At 47.2% G+C, this 13,291-nt stretch overlaps 1 protein-coding gene across 6 annotated transcripts in view; it reads right to left on the bottom strand.

Annotated features, from left to right (window-relative positions):
- Positions 1–13,291, bottom strand: part of SPRING1 (SREBF pathway regulator in golgi 1) — a 322,500-nt gene that overhangs the window by 82,637 nt on the left and 226,572 nt on the right. For 2 of the 6 annotated variants that reach the window (XM_047761604.1, XM_047761603.1), the window contains exon 6: positions 2,012–2,095. The exons of 1 other annotated variant lie outside the window; for it this stretch is intronic. In XM_047761604.1, coding sequence (XP_047617560.1) covers positions 2,012–2,095 — 84 coding nt within the window. Of the gene's footprint in view, positions 1–894; positions 2,249–13,291 lie in introns of those variants that run through there. 3 more of the 6 variants (XM_047761602.1, XM_047761609.1, XM_047761605.1) reach the window with 2 other exon arrangements.

The following is a 13,291-nucleotide window of genomic DNA, read 5'->3' as shown; positions in this document are numbered from 1 at the left end:
TGCTCCCGTTTCAGCTGAAACCATTTCCTGAGACACCCCTCCTCTTTCCCTCTTCTCCCAGTAGCAATTTGTTTCAAATTAGCCAACCAGGAAGAATGTGTGCCCTGACCTGACCAATGGGAAGGGGACAGGTATATCACCTGTGTTAGGGATAAATGGGGAGGGTCTTTTCTTTTTTGCGCTTGCTTTTTGAGTACCTGCGCCCTTCTGCAGAAGTAAAGAGCCTTGTCGAGATATCCCCCGTGTTCATGTGTCTCATTTTCCGACACTGATGATCTGAGCCATCTCCCTGACACTGGTGCCCAGGAAAATGTCTTCATTTCTTTGAAAATCAGAAGTAAAAAAACCCAGGCTTTCAGAGTTGAAGAAAATGTATTCATTTTGCATTTGGCCTGGATAATATTTGTCTTTATACCAAAGCAGCCATAAAATATAATTATGGAGGAAGGAATCCACAAAGGCAAGTGACAAGGGCACACAAAAGTAGCCCTGCAGGGACGCAGAAAAACCAAGGACCCGGAATTAGAGAAACCAAAAGGGGGAACCATTTTTCCCCAACTCACTGGTCTGAGAGTGGACACCCAAGGGCCAGGTTCTTTGTCCTGTTCAATGTGGCCTCCCCTACTGCCAAAACAGGGCCTGGCACATAGTGGGTATGCAATAAATTTTTTTTTTTTTTTTTTTTTTTGCTTTTTAGGGCTGCCCTCAAGGCATAAGGAGGTTCTCAGGCTAGAGGTCCAATTAGAACTACAGCCACTGGCCTACACCACAGCCACAGCAACGCAGGATCTGAGCTGCGCCTGCGACCTACACCATAGCTTACGGCAACTGCAGATCCTTAACCTGCTGAGTGAGGCCAGGGATCGAACCCGCATCCTCATGGATCCTATTTGGACTTGTTAACTGCTGAGCCATGAAGGGAACTCCTCAACAAATACTTTTTGAAAGAATTAATTAACCTAAGATGAGTCACCGAGCTTCTCTGTGCCTTGATTTCCTTATCCAAGACATGGGAAAAGAAGCTTTATCTCCAAGGGGGGCTGGGAGGGTGAGAGGTCTGTGCCCGGTGCCAGGAAGGGAGAAGGCCTTCAAGATCTACTTCCTTCCCTTTGTTTTCTCAGCAGGGTGGGGGCAGGGTGACGTTGATAGCCGCCTTAGGAGAAGCAAATTTCCATCAAACCCGAGGTGCATTTGCTCTTGTCTCTCTGAGCAAATACATCAGATATTTCGACATCTTGGCGGAGGATCCCAGGGTCTGGGGAGAGGGGGTGATTAGCAGACAAAACCACAAAGAAAACGGCAAGGAAAATGATGCCAGAGAGAAACAAGTAGTAACAGGGAAGGGCCAGGGAGTGAGTGTGTGTGTGTGTGTGTCTGCGCGTGGATGTGTGTTCATGTGAGTGTGTGTACGTGAATGTCTATAAATGGGTTGTATGTGTCTGTGTGAGAATTCTGTGGTGCACATGTGCACGTGTATGTGAGCACGTGTGCACGTGCGCAGGGTAGGTAGAAGCGGTGGAAGGGAAGGGGTGGGGGAGGCAGAGAAAAGCAGCCCTGAGATCACAGACGCGGGAATTCTGCTTTAAGTCAGGGCGAGGCTGCGTGTTCCTAGAGGCGGGCAGCAGGGTGGGGTCTGAGGGCGGGAAATGACCATATCTGGGTTTTGTCTTGATACAAGGAAATTCTTTGCCCAAGGCAACAGTCCCCCCCTGGGGTGTGCCCTCCTCTGTGGGCGACTAAGAACTCCAGAGAGCCGGCATCCTCTTCAAACCCAATTTGCATTAGAAATCAATGTGGGCTCTTTTTTTTTTTTTTTTTCTCCCTTGGAGCCCTGAGATGCCAAGACCCTCGAGCAAGTAATAATGATGCTTTTTCAGACCAGGACTTCAAACTGCTTAACTGTGATTAGTCTCCTTTTAAACACAGGAAAACCAGGGTGACTTGAAGGAATCCACTGACAGGTCAAAGGGAGGCTCATGGAAACCTCAGCCCCATGCTGGGTCCCACTTACCTGGGGGCTGCGGCACCAGGAGGCCCTGCTGGTTTCTGGACAGAAGTAAATTGAGTCTCTTATTGATGTCCCCAGGCCAAAATTCTGCAAGCCAAGGAGGCAGGGTACTGTTAGATCATTCGGAAGACCTTTCTGTGGTCAGCTCAGTCCAGAAGCATCCATGTGTCACGGAATAAGAGGCAGCTTGTTGGTCAGAATAAGGTTTGAGTCCTGCGAGAGTGACCTCAGTTTTCTCATCTGTGAAATGGGGATAGTGTGATTCAGCATAGAGTTCATTGTTTGAGGACGAAGTAGACTTGGAAAAGTTTAGCGCAGCGAATGGTACAGACCCAAGAAATGGTAATCATTAGATTCAAAATACCACAATCTTTCCATGAAAAGACTATTTCCCCAGCAATGGAGATCCTGGGACTCTCAGTGCTCAAAGATCTGAGGGGGCTAAGAAAACTCACCCCACCCTCCTGAACCCTCCAGATCATGGTTGCTGAGAGATGAGATCAACTCCACAAAAACAGCAAAAATATTTCCTGATAAGAAGTCACTGTCTCCTGGCTTCCCGGGAAGCCTTGGTTATGCAGGCTGAAGAGGTTCTAAGAAACCCCGCATCAAGAATGTTTGACTTCAAGGAGTTCCCGTCGTGGCTCAGTGGTTAACAAATCCAACCTAGGAACCATGAGGTTGCTGGTTCGGTCCCTGCCCTTGCTCAGTGGGTTAAGGATCTGGCATTGCCGTGAGCTGTGGTGTAGGTCGCAGACACGGCTCGGATCCCGCGTTGCTGTGGCTCTGGCGTAGGCCAGCAGCTACAGCTCCAATTTGACCCCTAGCCTGGGAACTTCCATATGCCACAGGAAGTGGCCCTAGAAAAGGCAAAAAGACAGAAGAAAAAAAAAAAAGAAAGAATGTTTGACTTCAAGATTGAACTTTTAAAAATTTACTTCCTGAGAGATCTGGACTAAGGCTGAGTGTCCAAAGATACCCAAGTAGATGACTAGTGTGGCAGGAACAGGTGTCCTGGAAAGGGGCTGGATTTGGAGGGAACCCCAGAGTTCTACAGACCTGGGTTCAAATCCCACCTCTGCTGTGTTTCAGCCGTGTGGGCTTGAGAGAACCGTGCTGTAGTAATACACTCTCTTGGGTTGACAAGTGTCTGATGGCAGGCCCATAGTAGGAGATCCAAAATGGCGGCTCTGTTGGTTGGATCAATTCAATCAGTGAATGGCCTGGCTTGAGACCATCAGAATGATTCTCTATGTGAGTCAGGGGTTGGTCCAAGTCACAGACATTTATGAAGAACCTGTTATGTGCCAGATCCTGGGAACTCAGTGGGAAAGGAGATGGACCCCTGTCTAGGGATGAAGGATGCCACTGAGTGGCAGTGACATATACAGTCTGATCACCATGCTTCTCCTGAGAGATGCTCACTCAAGCAAAGGGTGACATGCTCCTTGCAGGTGCTTCCCATGCACCTCCTGGGAGGGTGGGTCCAACCACACATTCTTGGAACTGTTGTGGTGTTCCCCAGAGGCACACGGTGATGGCAGAGGGCTTTCTAGTTTTAGACAGACAAACAAGAACAGAAGAAGAAAAATGTGGCCGAGCTGTCAGGTGGGGGGAGGGTGTCCCTGGGTGGTGAACCTTGTTTCAGAAGACTGGTGTGCAGCCCAGTTCCATAGGAGCCTCTCTGAGGTCAAATGACTCACCCAGCATCACACGAGATTGACATGAGGTCTCCAGGCCACCAGCTACCAGCCAAGAAGCCCCCAGGGGGTTGTTTGCTGATAAGAATGGGTCTTTCCCCCCTCTATGTCCAACCTGCAGCTGCAGAGGCCTGCAGGGTTGGTTGAGGACAGGTGCCTGAGGAAAAGGAAGGTGGAGTGGATGGGGCTGGGCATCTAGCCTCAGGTCTTTGGGCCCAGTGAGAGTTGTCTTTGGGGCCTGGAAGCAGCCTGGTCCTACAGCTTCCCTCTTCCCTTCCCGGCACAAATGAAGTTAGGACAGAGGAGGACAGGGCATGTGTGAGCAGCCTGCCCTGCCTCTCCTAGGCCCTGGCATGAAAGCTCACCTTGCCCAAGTACCTGTTTTAGTCTCCTTGGGATGCTGTAACTGAATGGTTTCAACTCTAGGAATCTGTTCTCACAGTTGTGGAAGTGCTGTCAGGGCCATGCTCCCTCCCAAGTCTCTACAGGAGGGTCCCCCCTTGCCTCTTCTGGCTTCTGGTGGTCACCTGCAATCCTTGGCTTTCCTTGGCTCTGTAGATGCATCACCCCGGACTCTGCCTCCACCTTCCCATCCCTGCCTTCCCTGTGGCCTCAGCGTCATAATCTCCTACAAGGACATCAGGTTAGATGAGCATCCACCCTCTTCCAGGCTGAGCTTATCTTAACTGATCACAAATGCAAAAACTATTGCCACCTAAGGTCACATTCACAGGTTTGAGGTGAAAATGAATTGGGAGGACACTATTCATCCCTGGTCAACACTCAAGCATTGGATTCATGTAGTCCTGGGTTCAGATCCTGGCTTTACGCTTACAGGTTGTGGACTCGTATACCAAATCTCACTTGGCCTCTGTTTGAACACAAGAAAAATGGGGGTATGTGCATGCCCAGTAGGACATTGTAGGACTGTTGTAAAGATTTGAACAAATATACCGTGTTCACATAGTAGGCCTCACAAAACAGAAGAGGTCTTTATCACTGTAGGACTATGTCTCGGATGTCCCCATCCCCCGCAACTGGGGTAAAGTTCTGGCTCTAGGTTTTCCACCCCAACCCACAGCAGCACCCGCTGCACCTGCTGGGAACAAGGAACTGAGGTGTGGGTGCATGCGCAGCCTCCTGTGCTCGCCACCAACACCCCTCCCTGTTGCACCTGCCTGTCTTCTAGGCAGAGGTCAGGATGTGGCAAGCACGTGTCCAGGGGAAGCCAAAGGGACAGCGTGGTGTGATTCCAGCAGGGAAACTTGCACAGGATTGCTTCTGTTGTTTCCAAGTTCCAGACTCCAGGCGGAGCGGGCAGGAGTGAGGATGTGTCTTCAGACAGGAAGCCTCACTCCCAGGATGTGGTTGGAGTCTGGAGCTGTGCTCAAACAGCTGTGTGGGCATTATAAATCTCTCTCCTGGAGATGAGGCACCGAGGCTCTGATGTGTGCCACTGATGGTAAATCTGTCAGCACCCACAGTGCAAGACCTGGACTCTGAGAGCATCAAGGTGAGGCTGTCTGCCTCTCTCAAGCCTATTAATTGCACCTGCAATCTATTCCTCTCCAGATGTGGAGAGCTGTCTCTTTCTTCATTGAAAGTATCAAGAGAATTTTATCTGCAAAGCAGACTGTGCTTCAGATCCAATCTATATGCCTCTGCATCCATGCTCTCACCCGAAAACTTTCTGCCAGGAGGGACCTTTTTCTTCAAGACCCTAGATGATTTGGATGAGTTTAGGCCCGATGGTGTCTGTTGGGTATTGTGGAGGATTGAGTATTGTTTGTTTTTTGGTGCAGTTTATCTTTAAATCTTCACTTTAAAAAAGTGGTCATTAGCATTATTTTGATTTAGAGGATGGGAAATCAGAAGTTCAGGTCCTTGATTTCTCACCTCATATGACTTTGAACAATCCCTTCATCTCTCTTAGATTGCTCATTGTAGAAAGATGATGATAAAATCTTATTAGCTGGATACAAGTATGAAATGAGATACTCCATGGCTTTCAGAGATTTAGTTGAAAAAAAAAAAAAAACCTGTGGTTACTGCTGATAAATCAACTTCTCAAAAAACAAGCAGTTCTGATTCGTAGCACTTGCCATTTTCCATGGTGTAAAATATTCCCATCGCCACTGATTTTAAGTTACCAACATGACATTGCTGAATGAGGAGTTGGAAATGAACCATTGGTTCTCCTGAGCTGAGCTGAGCCCACTCCTTCATAGTCTTAAAGACAAGAGACACAAACTCCGGCTAATTTTATCACAAAAGAAATGCACCCAAAGGATATCGGGTAGCTTGCAGAATTTCCAGGTGGTAAATTAAACTTGGAGTTTGTACAGCCAGGAGTTACACTTCAACTCATCCAAGAAGCTGGCCAATAGTGAAGATGCTGCTACTGTCCCCTCTGGCATAGATACAGTAATATGCCCTGTCATCACCAGCAATTCAGGACACTGGTCAATGTCACTAAAACGGAAGCCACTGATATCTCTGAAAACACCACATTGCTGCCGCTAATGCCATCCTCACTAGCATGGAGAAGGCACAGGAGAGGTGTGGTCCCTGCTTCCTCCCTTTATGAACTTCATTTACTCTAGGAAAGTGCATCTGAGTGGTAGAGCCCAGTCACATGTCTGTGCCTAGCTGCAAGGGAAGCTGGGAAGTGAATATATTAGTTTCCTATGGCTGCTCTTAACACCAACCAGGTGGTTTAAAACCACAGAAGTTTGTTCTCTTACAAAGGCCTGAAGTCCAAAGTCCAGGTATCAGCAGGGCTGCCCTTCCTCTGGAAATTCTATGTAAGAATCCTTCCTTGCCTCTTCTGACTTCCAGGGTCCGTCACCATTTCTTGTTGCTGCATCACTCTAGTCTCTGCTTCTGTTTCACACGTCCTTCTTTTCTCTCTGTGTCTCTCCTCTGTGTGTCTCTTATTAGGATATTTGCCACTGGATTGGGGGCCCACTTGTATAATCTGCAAAGATCTCATCTCGAGAGCCTTAATTACTTCTGCAAAGATTCTTTTACCAAATAAGGTCACATTCATAGGTTCTGGGGTTTAGGACGTGCACTTATCTTTTGGGGCCACCATTCAACTCACTGCAGTGAGTATCTGTTTTAGGTTCTAAGGTAGGATGTGAGCTCTGCTCATTAGATGGGAGTTTCCTGCATTAGAAGAAGGGGCCTGGAGGCTGGGCAGTCAGGAAAACATCCAATGTCTTCTAGAACTGGAGTCACAGTATTTTTTTTCTGTAAAGAGTGAGGGGGTAAATATTTTTGGCTGTGAGGGTCACACAGTCAACTACTCAACCCTGCCCTTGTAGCATGGAAATAGCCATAGACATTCTGTAAACAAATGGGGATGGCTGTGTTCTAAAAAACTATTTACAAAAGCAGGTGTCTTCCAGATTTGGCCCAAGGGCTGTGGATTGCTGACCCCTATTCTAGGACATGAAGGAAGCCAGCATGTTCTATAACATGGAGGAGTGCCCAGTAGGTGCTGATTGAATCTTCAGTCCTCAATGTGTTTGAAATGTATTGGACATGGAAGACAGAGCCAGGGTAGAAATTAATAAACAATTAAACTCATCATTAATGCCCTGTGACCCAGAAGGTGAAGAACTGTAGGGTCTAGACCATGCCTCCCCCAATCAAGTTTGTGAGGTAAGTTTGGCCTCTTTAGAGCCGAGAGCCAAGATGCCCTGAATGTGGGTTCCGGTTTCACAGCTAGTAACAGCAGCTCTGACCCAGCCAGAGACCCAGGTACCCAAGATTATAAGGAGGATCAGGGAAGAGTGTGGAGGGATTTACACAAATGAACCCCATCTGAGGAACACTGGGGGCAGGAGCCTAGCATGTCCTGCTGGCAATGGAGAGGAGCCATCAACGGCCTTCATAAGGGTCGAATCACATGAAACCTCCTGGATGGTAAAACAGCACAGGTAACAGTGTCTGAAGGGCAAAAGGGCAATGCTGTTGCTTGTAGTAAAAAGAAAAAACAAACACATCAGCTTTGAAGGCTGACAGATCCAGGTCCAAGTCTCAGCTCCCCCAGTGACCCAATACACTAGCTGGCTAGGTCTCTCTACCTTTCTGAGCCTTAATTTCCTCATCTGTAAAATGAGAAGAGTTAGATACATCTCACCAAATGGTTAGAAGGATTAAATGAGACAGTTTTCCTAAAAATGGTAGCACCCAGTGAATGCTCAGTAACTAACGCTCAGCTAGTTCCCAACCAGTCTGTGAAATTAAACGTGAATTTTTGAAAGCCAGCACGCCGGAACATATATGTCAAAATAAACGTGCTCCTTCAAAGGAGGCCTCAGGAAGTCCACACCTCGGCCAGCCAGGGGCGCGGCAGCTTTGGCACAGTATTTCGGGAGCTGGCTGATTAGACTTCAGTGCCTCGGCAGTTTGTCCTGACTTTCTTCAGCGGTCAGCAGGTCCTCGCTCTTGGAGAATGAACTTGCTTTCTGGATGGAGCCCAAAGTTAAGTGGAGCCAGGTCTGATGAACGAGGTAGGAGATGAAGCTGGCTAGGAACACTTTGGGTGAAGAAAGATCCGTGATTGCAAAATAATGAGCAGGGGTGACTTGTGTGGCTTGGAGCCTGGCTCTGAAGGAAATCCCCAGAGAGGAGTTCCAGAAGGGTTTTAAGCATTGGTAGCTTTGCTGGGATAAGTGAGCTAAGCCCCTGGAGAGGCCACTATGGCAGGGGAAACACTTGTTTGGGAGGGAAGTACTGCCGTGATTGAGGTCTTTGTATGTTACAGTTGTATCTTGTAGGATTCATTCATTCATCTATTCATTCATTCATTCATTCATTCATTCAACATTTGTTAAGCAGGAGACCCTATGGTGCTAGACACTGGGTGTGACACCAATCATGACTCCATTCTTACCCTCATATTTACAGCTGTAAACAGATATTATTACAACCAGTATAAAGGAACGTCTAGACAATGCCACTGTGATCTTTGCAAATGGTGACTCTAGCATTGTGCAGTGCACAACCTGTACAAAGGTACGTGGCAGGCTTGTTTGACTGGGAGAAAAAAATAAGGATGTAGGTTACACGTGTAGGGAGACACTTGATCTGGATCATTAAGGAGGTGAAGCTGTTTTCAAGGCAAAAGGGGTGGGGAAAGGGAAAACCAGACTCAGGAACAGTGTGTACCAAAGCACCAGGAGGAGAGCCAGGTGGGTTCAGAGAATGCTGATACATCTGGTGGATTTAGGGAGGAGGCAGGCAAGCTGGGGGCAATGAGGCTGAGGGGACTGATTTCTAGAGAGTGAGTCAAGATGCCCCAGGGGTTTCTGGGGGAGTCAGAGAGGCCCCCCCCCCACCCTGAATGTCAGACATTCCATTCCTCTGAGTTGGCCTCACAGCCTCTGCCTGAGGGAAAGATGCAAGAAAGCACATTAGCCTTGGTGTGGCACAGATCCGATCTGGATCCCCACTCTGCAGCATGTAGGCTGTGTGTTCTCCAGCCAACCACTTAACCTCTCTGAGCAGGAATTTCCTAATCTGCAAAATGGAGGTCACAGTAATGCTGGGGGTTGGGGGATTTGGGAAGATTTGAAGTCAGAGATACAATAGGTATAAAAGTTATTTTCTTTCCTCTCCCAAGTTTCGAGCTCTGTCAACCTTTGTGTAGGGCACAGAACCCAATACTTAGGGTGCTGACAGCACCAGCCCTCCAAAGGTTGAGCAGGTAGATGATTGTTTTCTTTTTGGAAAGTCTCTCCAGACAGTAGGCTCAAGTCTCTGCGTTTCCTCCATTAACATTAGCATTGGTGAGCACTTTCTCTGTGTTTAGCATTGTCCTTGCTCCTCAGTGCTTTTTTAAAATGCAAATCGGCCCCTTTGAGTCCCTAGTGCCTCAGGGTAAATGACTTTTATCAGCGTATTCCATCTACCCTGGAGTGGTAGGGTGGGACACAGAGAAATCAATTGGGGGTTGCACACCCGTGCTAAAAGGGAGGAGGTGGGGGCTAGCTGCCCCCTGTGCACCCTCCCCCCGCCCCATATCAAGGAAGCTCCTGGGATTGAAATCCATAGGAAGAAGGAAAAGAGCCCCGAAGGCATATTGAACCCCCTGCTCCACCCCAGCCCAGCCCACTCCCAGCCCCAGTACCAGCAGGCATCCAGCATTCACTAGTTCTGCTCTGCGTGCCGGGCTAGGACTGTAAACACCAGAGAGCCCTCAGGGACTCACGGTCTGGCCGGGAAACCACAAGAAACCACAAGGCACAGAGGCCAAGGTGATGCTGTAATGCTAACTGTGATAAACCACCTGTTCCTGAGTATTTACTGAGTCTGGCCTTGTGCTAAGAACCTTGTTACCTGTTATCTCCACCTTGAGGTGGCTCTAAAGCAACCACTCTTTGCAGATGAAGAAACTGTGGCTCAGAGGGGTGAAAAATGCCTTGCCCAAGGTCAGAAAGCTAGCAGGTGTCAGGGACTATAAAACCCAAGCTCTCCACTGCTGTGTTATTTGGCCAGAACTAGAAAATCTGCCCACATGTCTGAATTCAAGTAAGGGATTTCCCTCTGTTACCTTTCATTGCTTTTCACTGCAGCATCTTGGAAACAAAACCCTCTGAGCCTCTATTGTCTCATTCATGAAGAGGGCTGCACCAGAAACCTCAGAAGTCCCATCTTAACCACAGGATTCTTCCCAAGACACCCATCTACAGCAGAGTCTCCCTGTGTGTGTGTGTGTGTGTGTGTGTGTGAGTCTAAGATGGGAGAGAGAGAATATGAAATAAGAAATACAGCAGCGTAAAAATATGTATGAAATACAGCCTCCTTTTAAAAGCAAAATGTGGAATCATGCAAATCTCCCGAGTTAAAAAAAAAAAAAAAAGACATCAGTAATTGCATCGTTTCAAAACCAAGTGGCTCAAGTGAAATTTAAATGGTGATGCACAGTTGCCATGTGTTAGAGACATTTTAATGGATATAAAGAGACAGGCTCACCACCCCTTTCAGGGGTATGCTTGGATTAGTTGAGGTGTTAATTATGTTAAGATCTTCAAGAATACATTCCTTTTAAAACTGGGAGCTCTCTCATGACTGTGCACGTGTATAAAAATATGCAGCCCATATAAATTACAGGTCCCCATATGGCTCCTCCTATAGACTTAGCTGCATGCAAAGAACTGCCGTCAAGCCATCAAACAGTAATCAAATCCTTACTGTATGGAGTCCAAACCTTGCAGCAACACTAAATGCAAGTTGTCCCCTCCTTTGCCCCATTCTCTCATCCCACATTCCTAACTCCTAAACTCCTAGACATTTCCTCTCTCATTAGCTCTTAGCTTTGGGGGTGAAATCAGTTTCTCTGCAAAGTCCTCCCCAGCTTTCTCACTTGTCCCGTTACATGTCTATACTGAATGGAGACTCTGTTGAGTCTGCAGGGCTGAGGACTTAGACCCGGGCTGGCAAGAACTCTTCAAGGAGAAAAGGAAGGAGGTAGAAACGTCAGCATTGGTAGTTGTAGAGTGCAATCTGTGATTACCCCTTGGTCTTATCTCTTTGCACTCTCCCTGGGCCCCATCTTGTCTTGCTGATGCCCTTCCTGGGTAGGGGTAATTCCCCTAGGCCTAGGCCGCCCCTCTGCCTGGCCTGCCCATCTGCTCCTTCTCTGGAGTCACCTCCTGCAGGGTCTCTTCTGTGGCCCTTCCCCAGGGCCCCAGGCACACTTAGCCACTCCTTCCTCTGGATTCCACCCTCTACACACCCACATTCTTGACAACCACCTGCAGGGGTTTTTAGGTCAGTTTTATCTTTAAGTTGTAAGCTCCCAGAGAGCAAGGACTAACACATTTTCATGCCTTGATCTATAGCATTGAGCTCCGCCGTACATAGTAGGTGTTCCACAGATATCACTACAAAACACACGCCCAAGAAAGGCTTCCAGAATCGCACAGAATTGAAAGGGAGAATGCAAATGAAACATTCCAAGCATAGGGCCCTATAGCCCTCTGGGAAAGGCCTGGCAAAGGCTGACTGCCCAGTTCCTCATTTGTAGCTCTCTTGTACATTCCCGGTAAGCAAGCTGGCACCCTTGGTGTGCTCTATCCCCACAGATGGCTGAGCAAACAAATCCCATTTCCCATGCTCCTTTGCAATTGGCGTGGCCCTGCTCCCATCCAAAGGCAGGATGATCTGCTGTCTCCTTGACTTATGCTGATCTACTCTCAGAATAAAATGCAGCAGAAGTGAGACTGGTCAGCTTCCAGCCCTCAGCCCTAAGAGGTCTTGAAGCTTCTATTTTCACCATGTCAAGAAGCCCAAGCTATCCTTCTGGAAAGGCCGCACCAAGGAAAACCAAGCCCCTCAGCTGAGAACCAATGCCAACTACTTGGATATCATAGCCCCAGCCAAGATCCCAGCAGAGTGCTGCCATATATTTGAAGCCAGCTGACATGATGGGAAGAAGAAGAACTGCCCAGATGGCCCCCTCCTAAATTCCTGATCCACAGAATCATGAGCAATAAAATAGCTGTTATTTTAAGCCACTGTTCTGGGATGGTTTGTTACACATCAATAGATAACTGATACAATAAGTTTTTTCCGGAGTTCCCATTGTGGCTCAGAGGAAATGAACATCCATGAGGACGCAGGTTTAATCCCTGGCCTGGCTCAGTGGGTTAAGGATCTGGTGTTGCTGTGAGGTATGGTGAAGGTCGCAGACATGGCTTGGATACGGAGTTGCTGTGGCTGTGGTATAAGCCAGCAGCTACAGCTCTGATACGACCTCTAGCCTGGGAACTTCCATATGCTGTAAGTGTGGCCTAAATAGACACACAAAAAAATAAAAATAGAAAGTTTTTTTCTGAATGACCAAAAAAATTAGTGGTGGGAGTTTCTGTGGCTTCTGAGCTAGGAGTTAGAGAGACTATGACTAGAATTCAAGCTTTTCTACTTGTGTTTGCTTGTTTTTAGCTTTAAAATATTGAAGGGTCCCTTAACCCTGTGATCAAAGTTAGCAGCACTAGACAAATTGACAAGGAGCACTGAGAAGAATGCAGGACATTTCTGTGATAATCCAGCCAAAAGTATATAACCTGAAAGTAATTATGAAGAAATATCTGACACACCCAAACCACGGGGCATTCTATAAAAACTGATCATGTCTCTTAAAAACCATTAATGTCTTGAAAGACAAAGAAAGACCAAGGAACTCTTCTAGGTGAAAAAATGTTGAGAGATATGACAGCTGAAAGCTATATGGGATCCAGGGTTTCCTTCTGTTATAAAGGACATTACGGTACAAACGGCAAGTTCTGAATGAAGTTTCTAGATTAGTTAATGATTCTGTATCAGTGTTAATTTCCTAATTTTGGTGATTATTGTAAGACAGTATATTGTAAAGGACTGTCACTTGTTTTTAGGAAATACATGCTGAGGTAGTTAGAGGTAAAAGAGATGTTATACCTGCAGCTTAACTGTGAAATGGTTCTGGAAAAAAAAATACATCTTTCTCTTCTGTGTATATCTATCTAGAGAGAAATAGAAAAAGGATAAAACAAATATGATAGTGGTTACATTTGGGGAATTCAGGTGAAGGGTA

The sequence above is a fragment of the Phacochoerus africanus genome, chromosome 15 (assembly GCF_016906955.1).
Source record: "Phacochoerus africanus isolate WHEZ1 chromosome 15, ROS_Pafr_v1, whole genome shotgun sequence".
NCBI lineage: Eukaryota > Metazoa > Chordata > Mammalia > Artiodactyla > Suidae > Phacochoerus > Phacochoerus africanus.
This window is presented reverse-complemented; position numbering and strand designations above follow the sequence as displayed.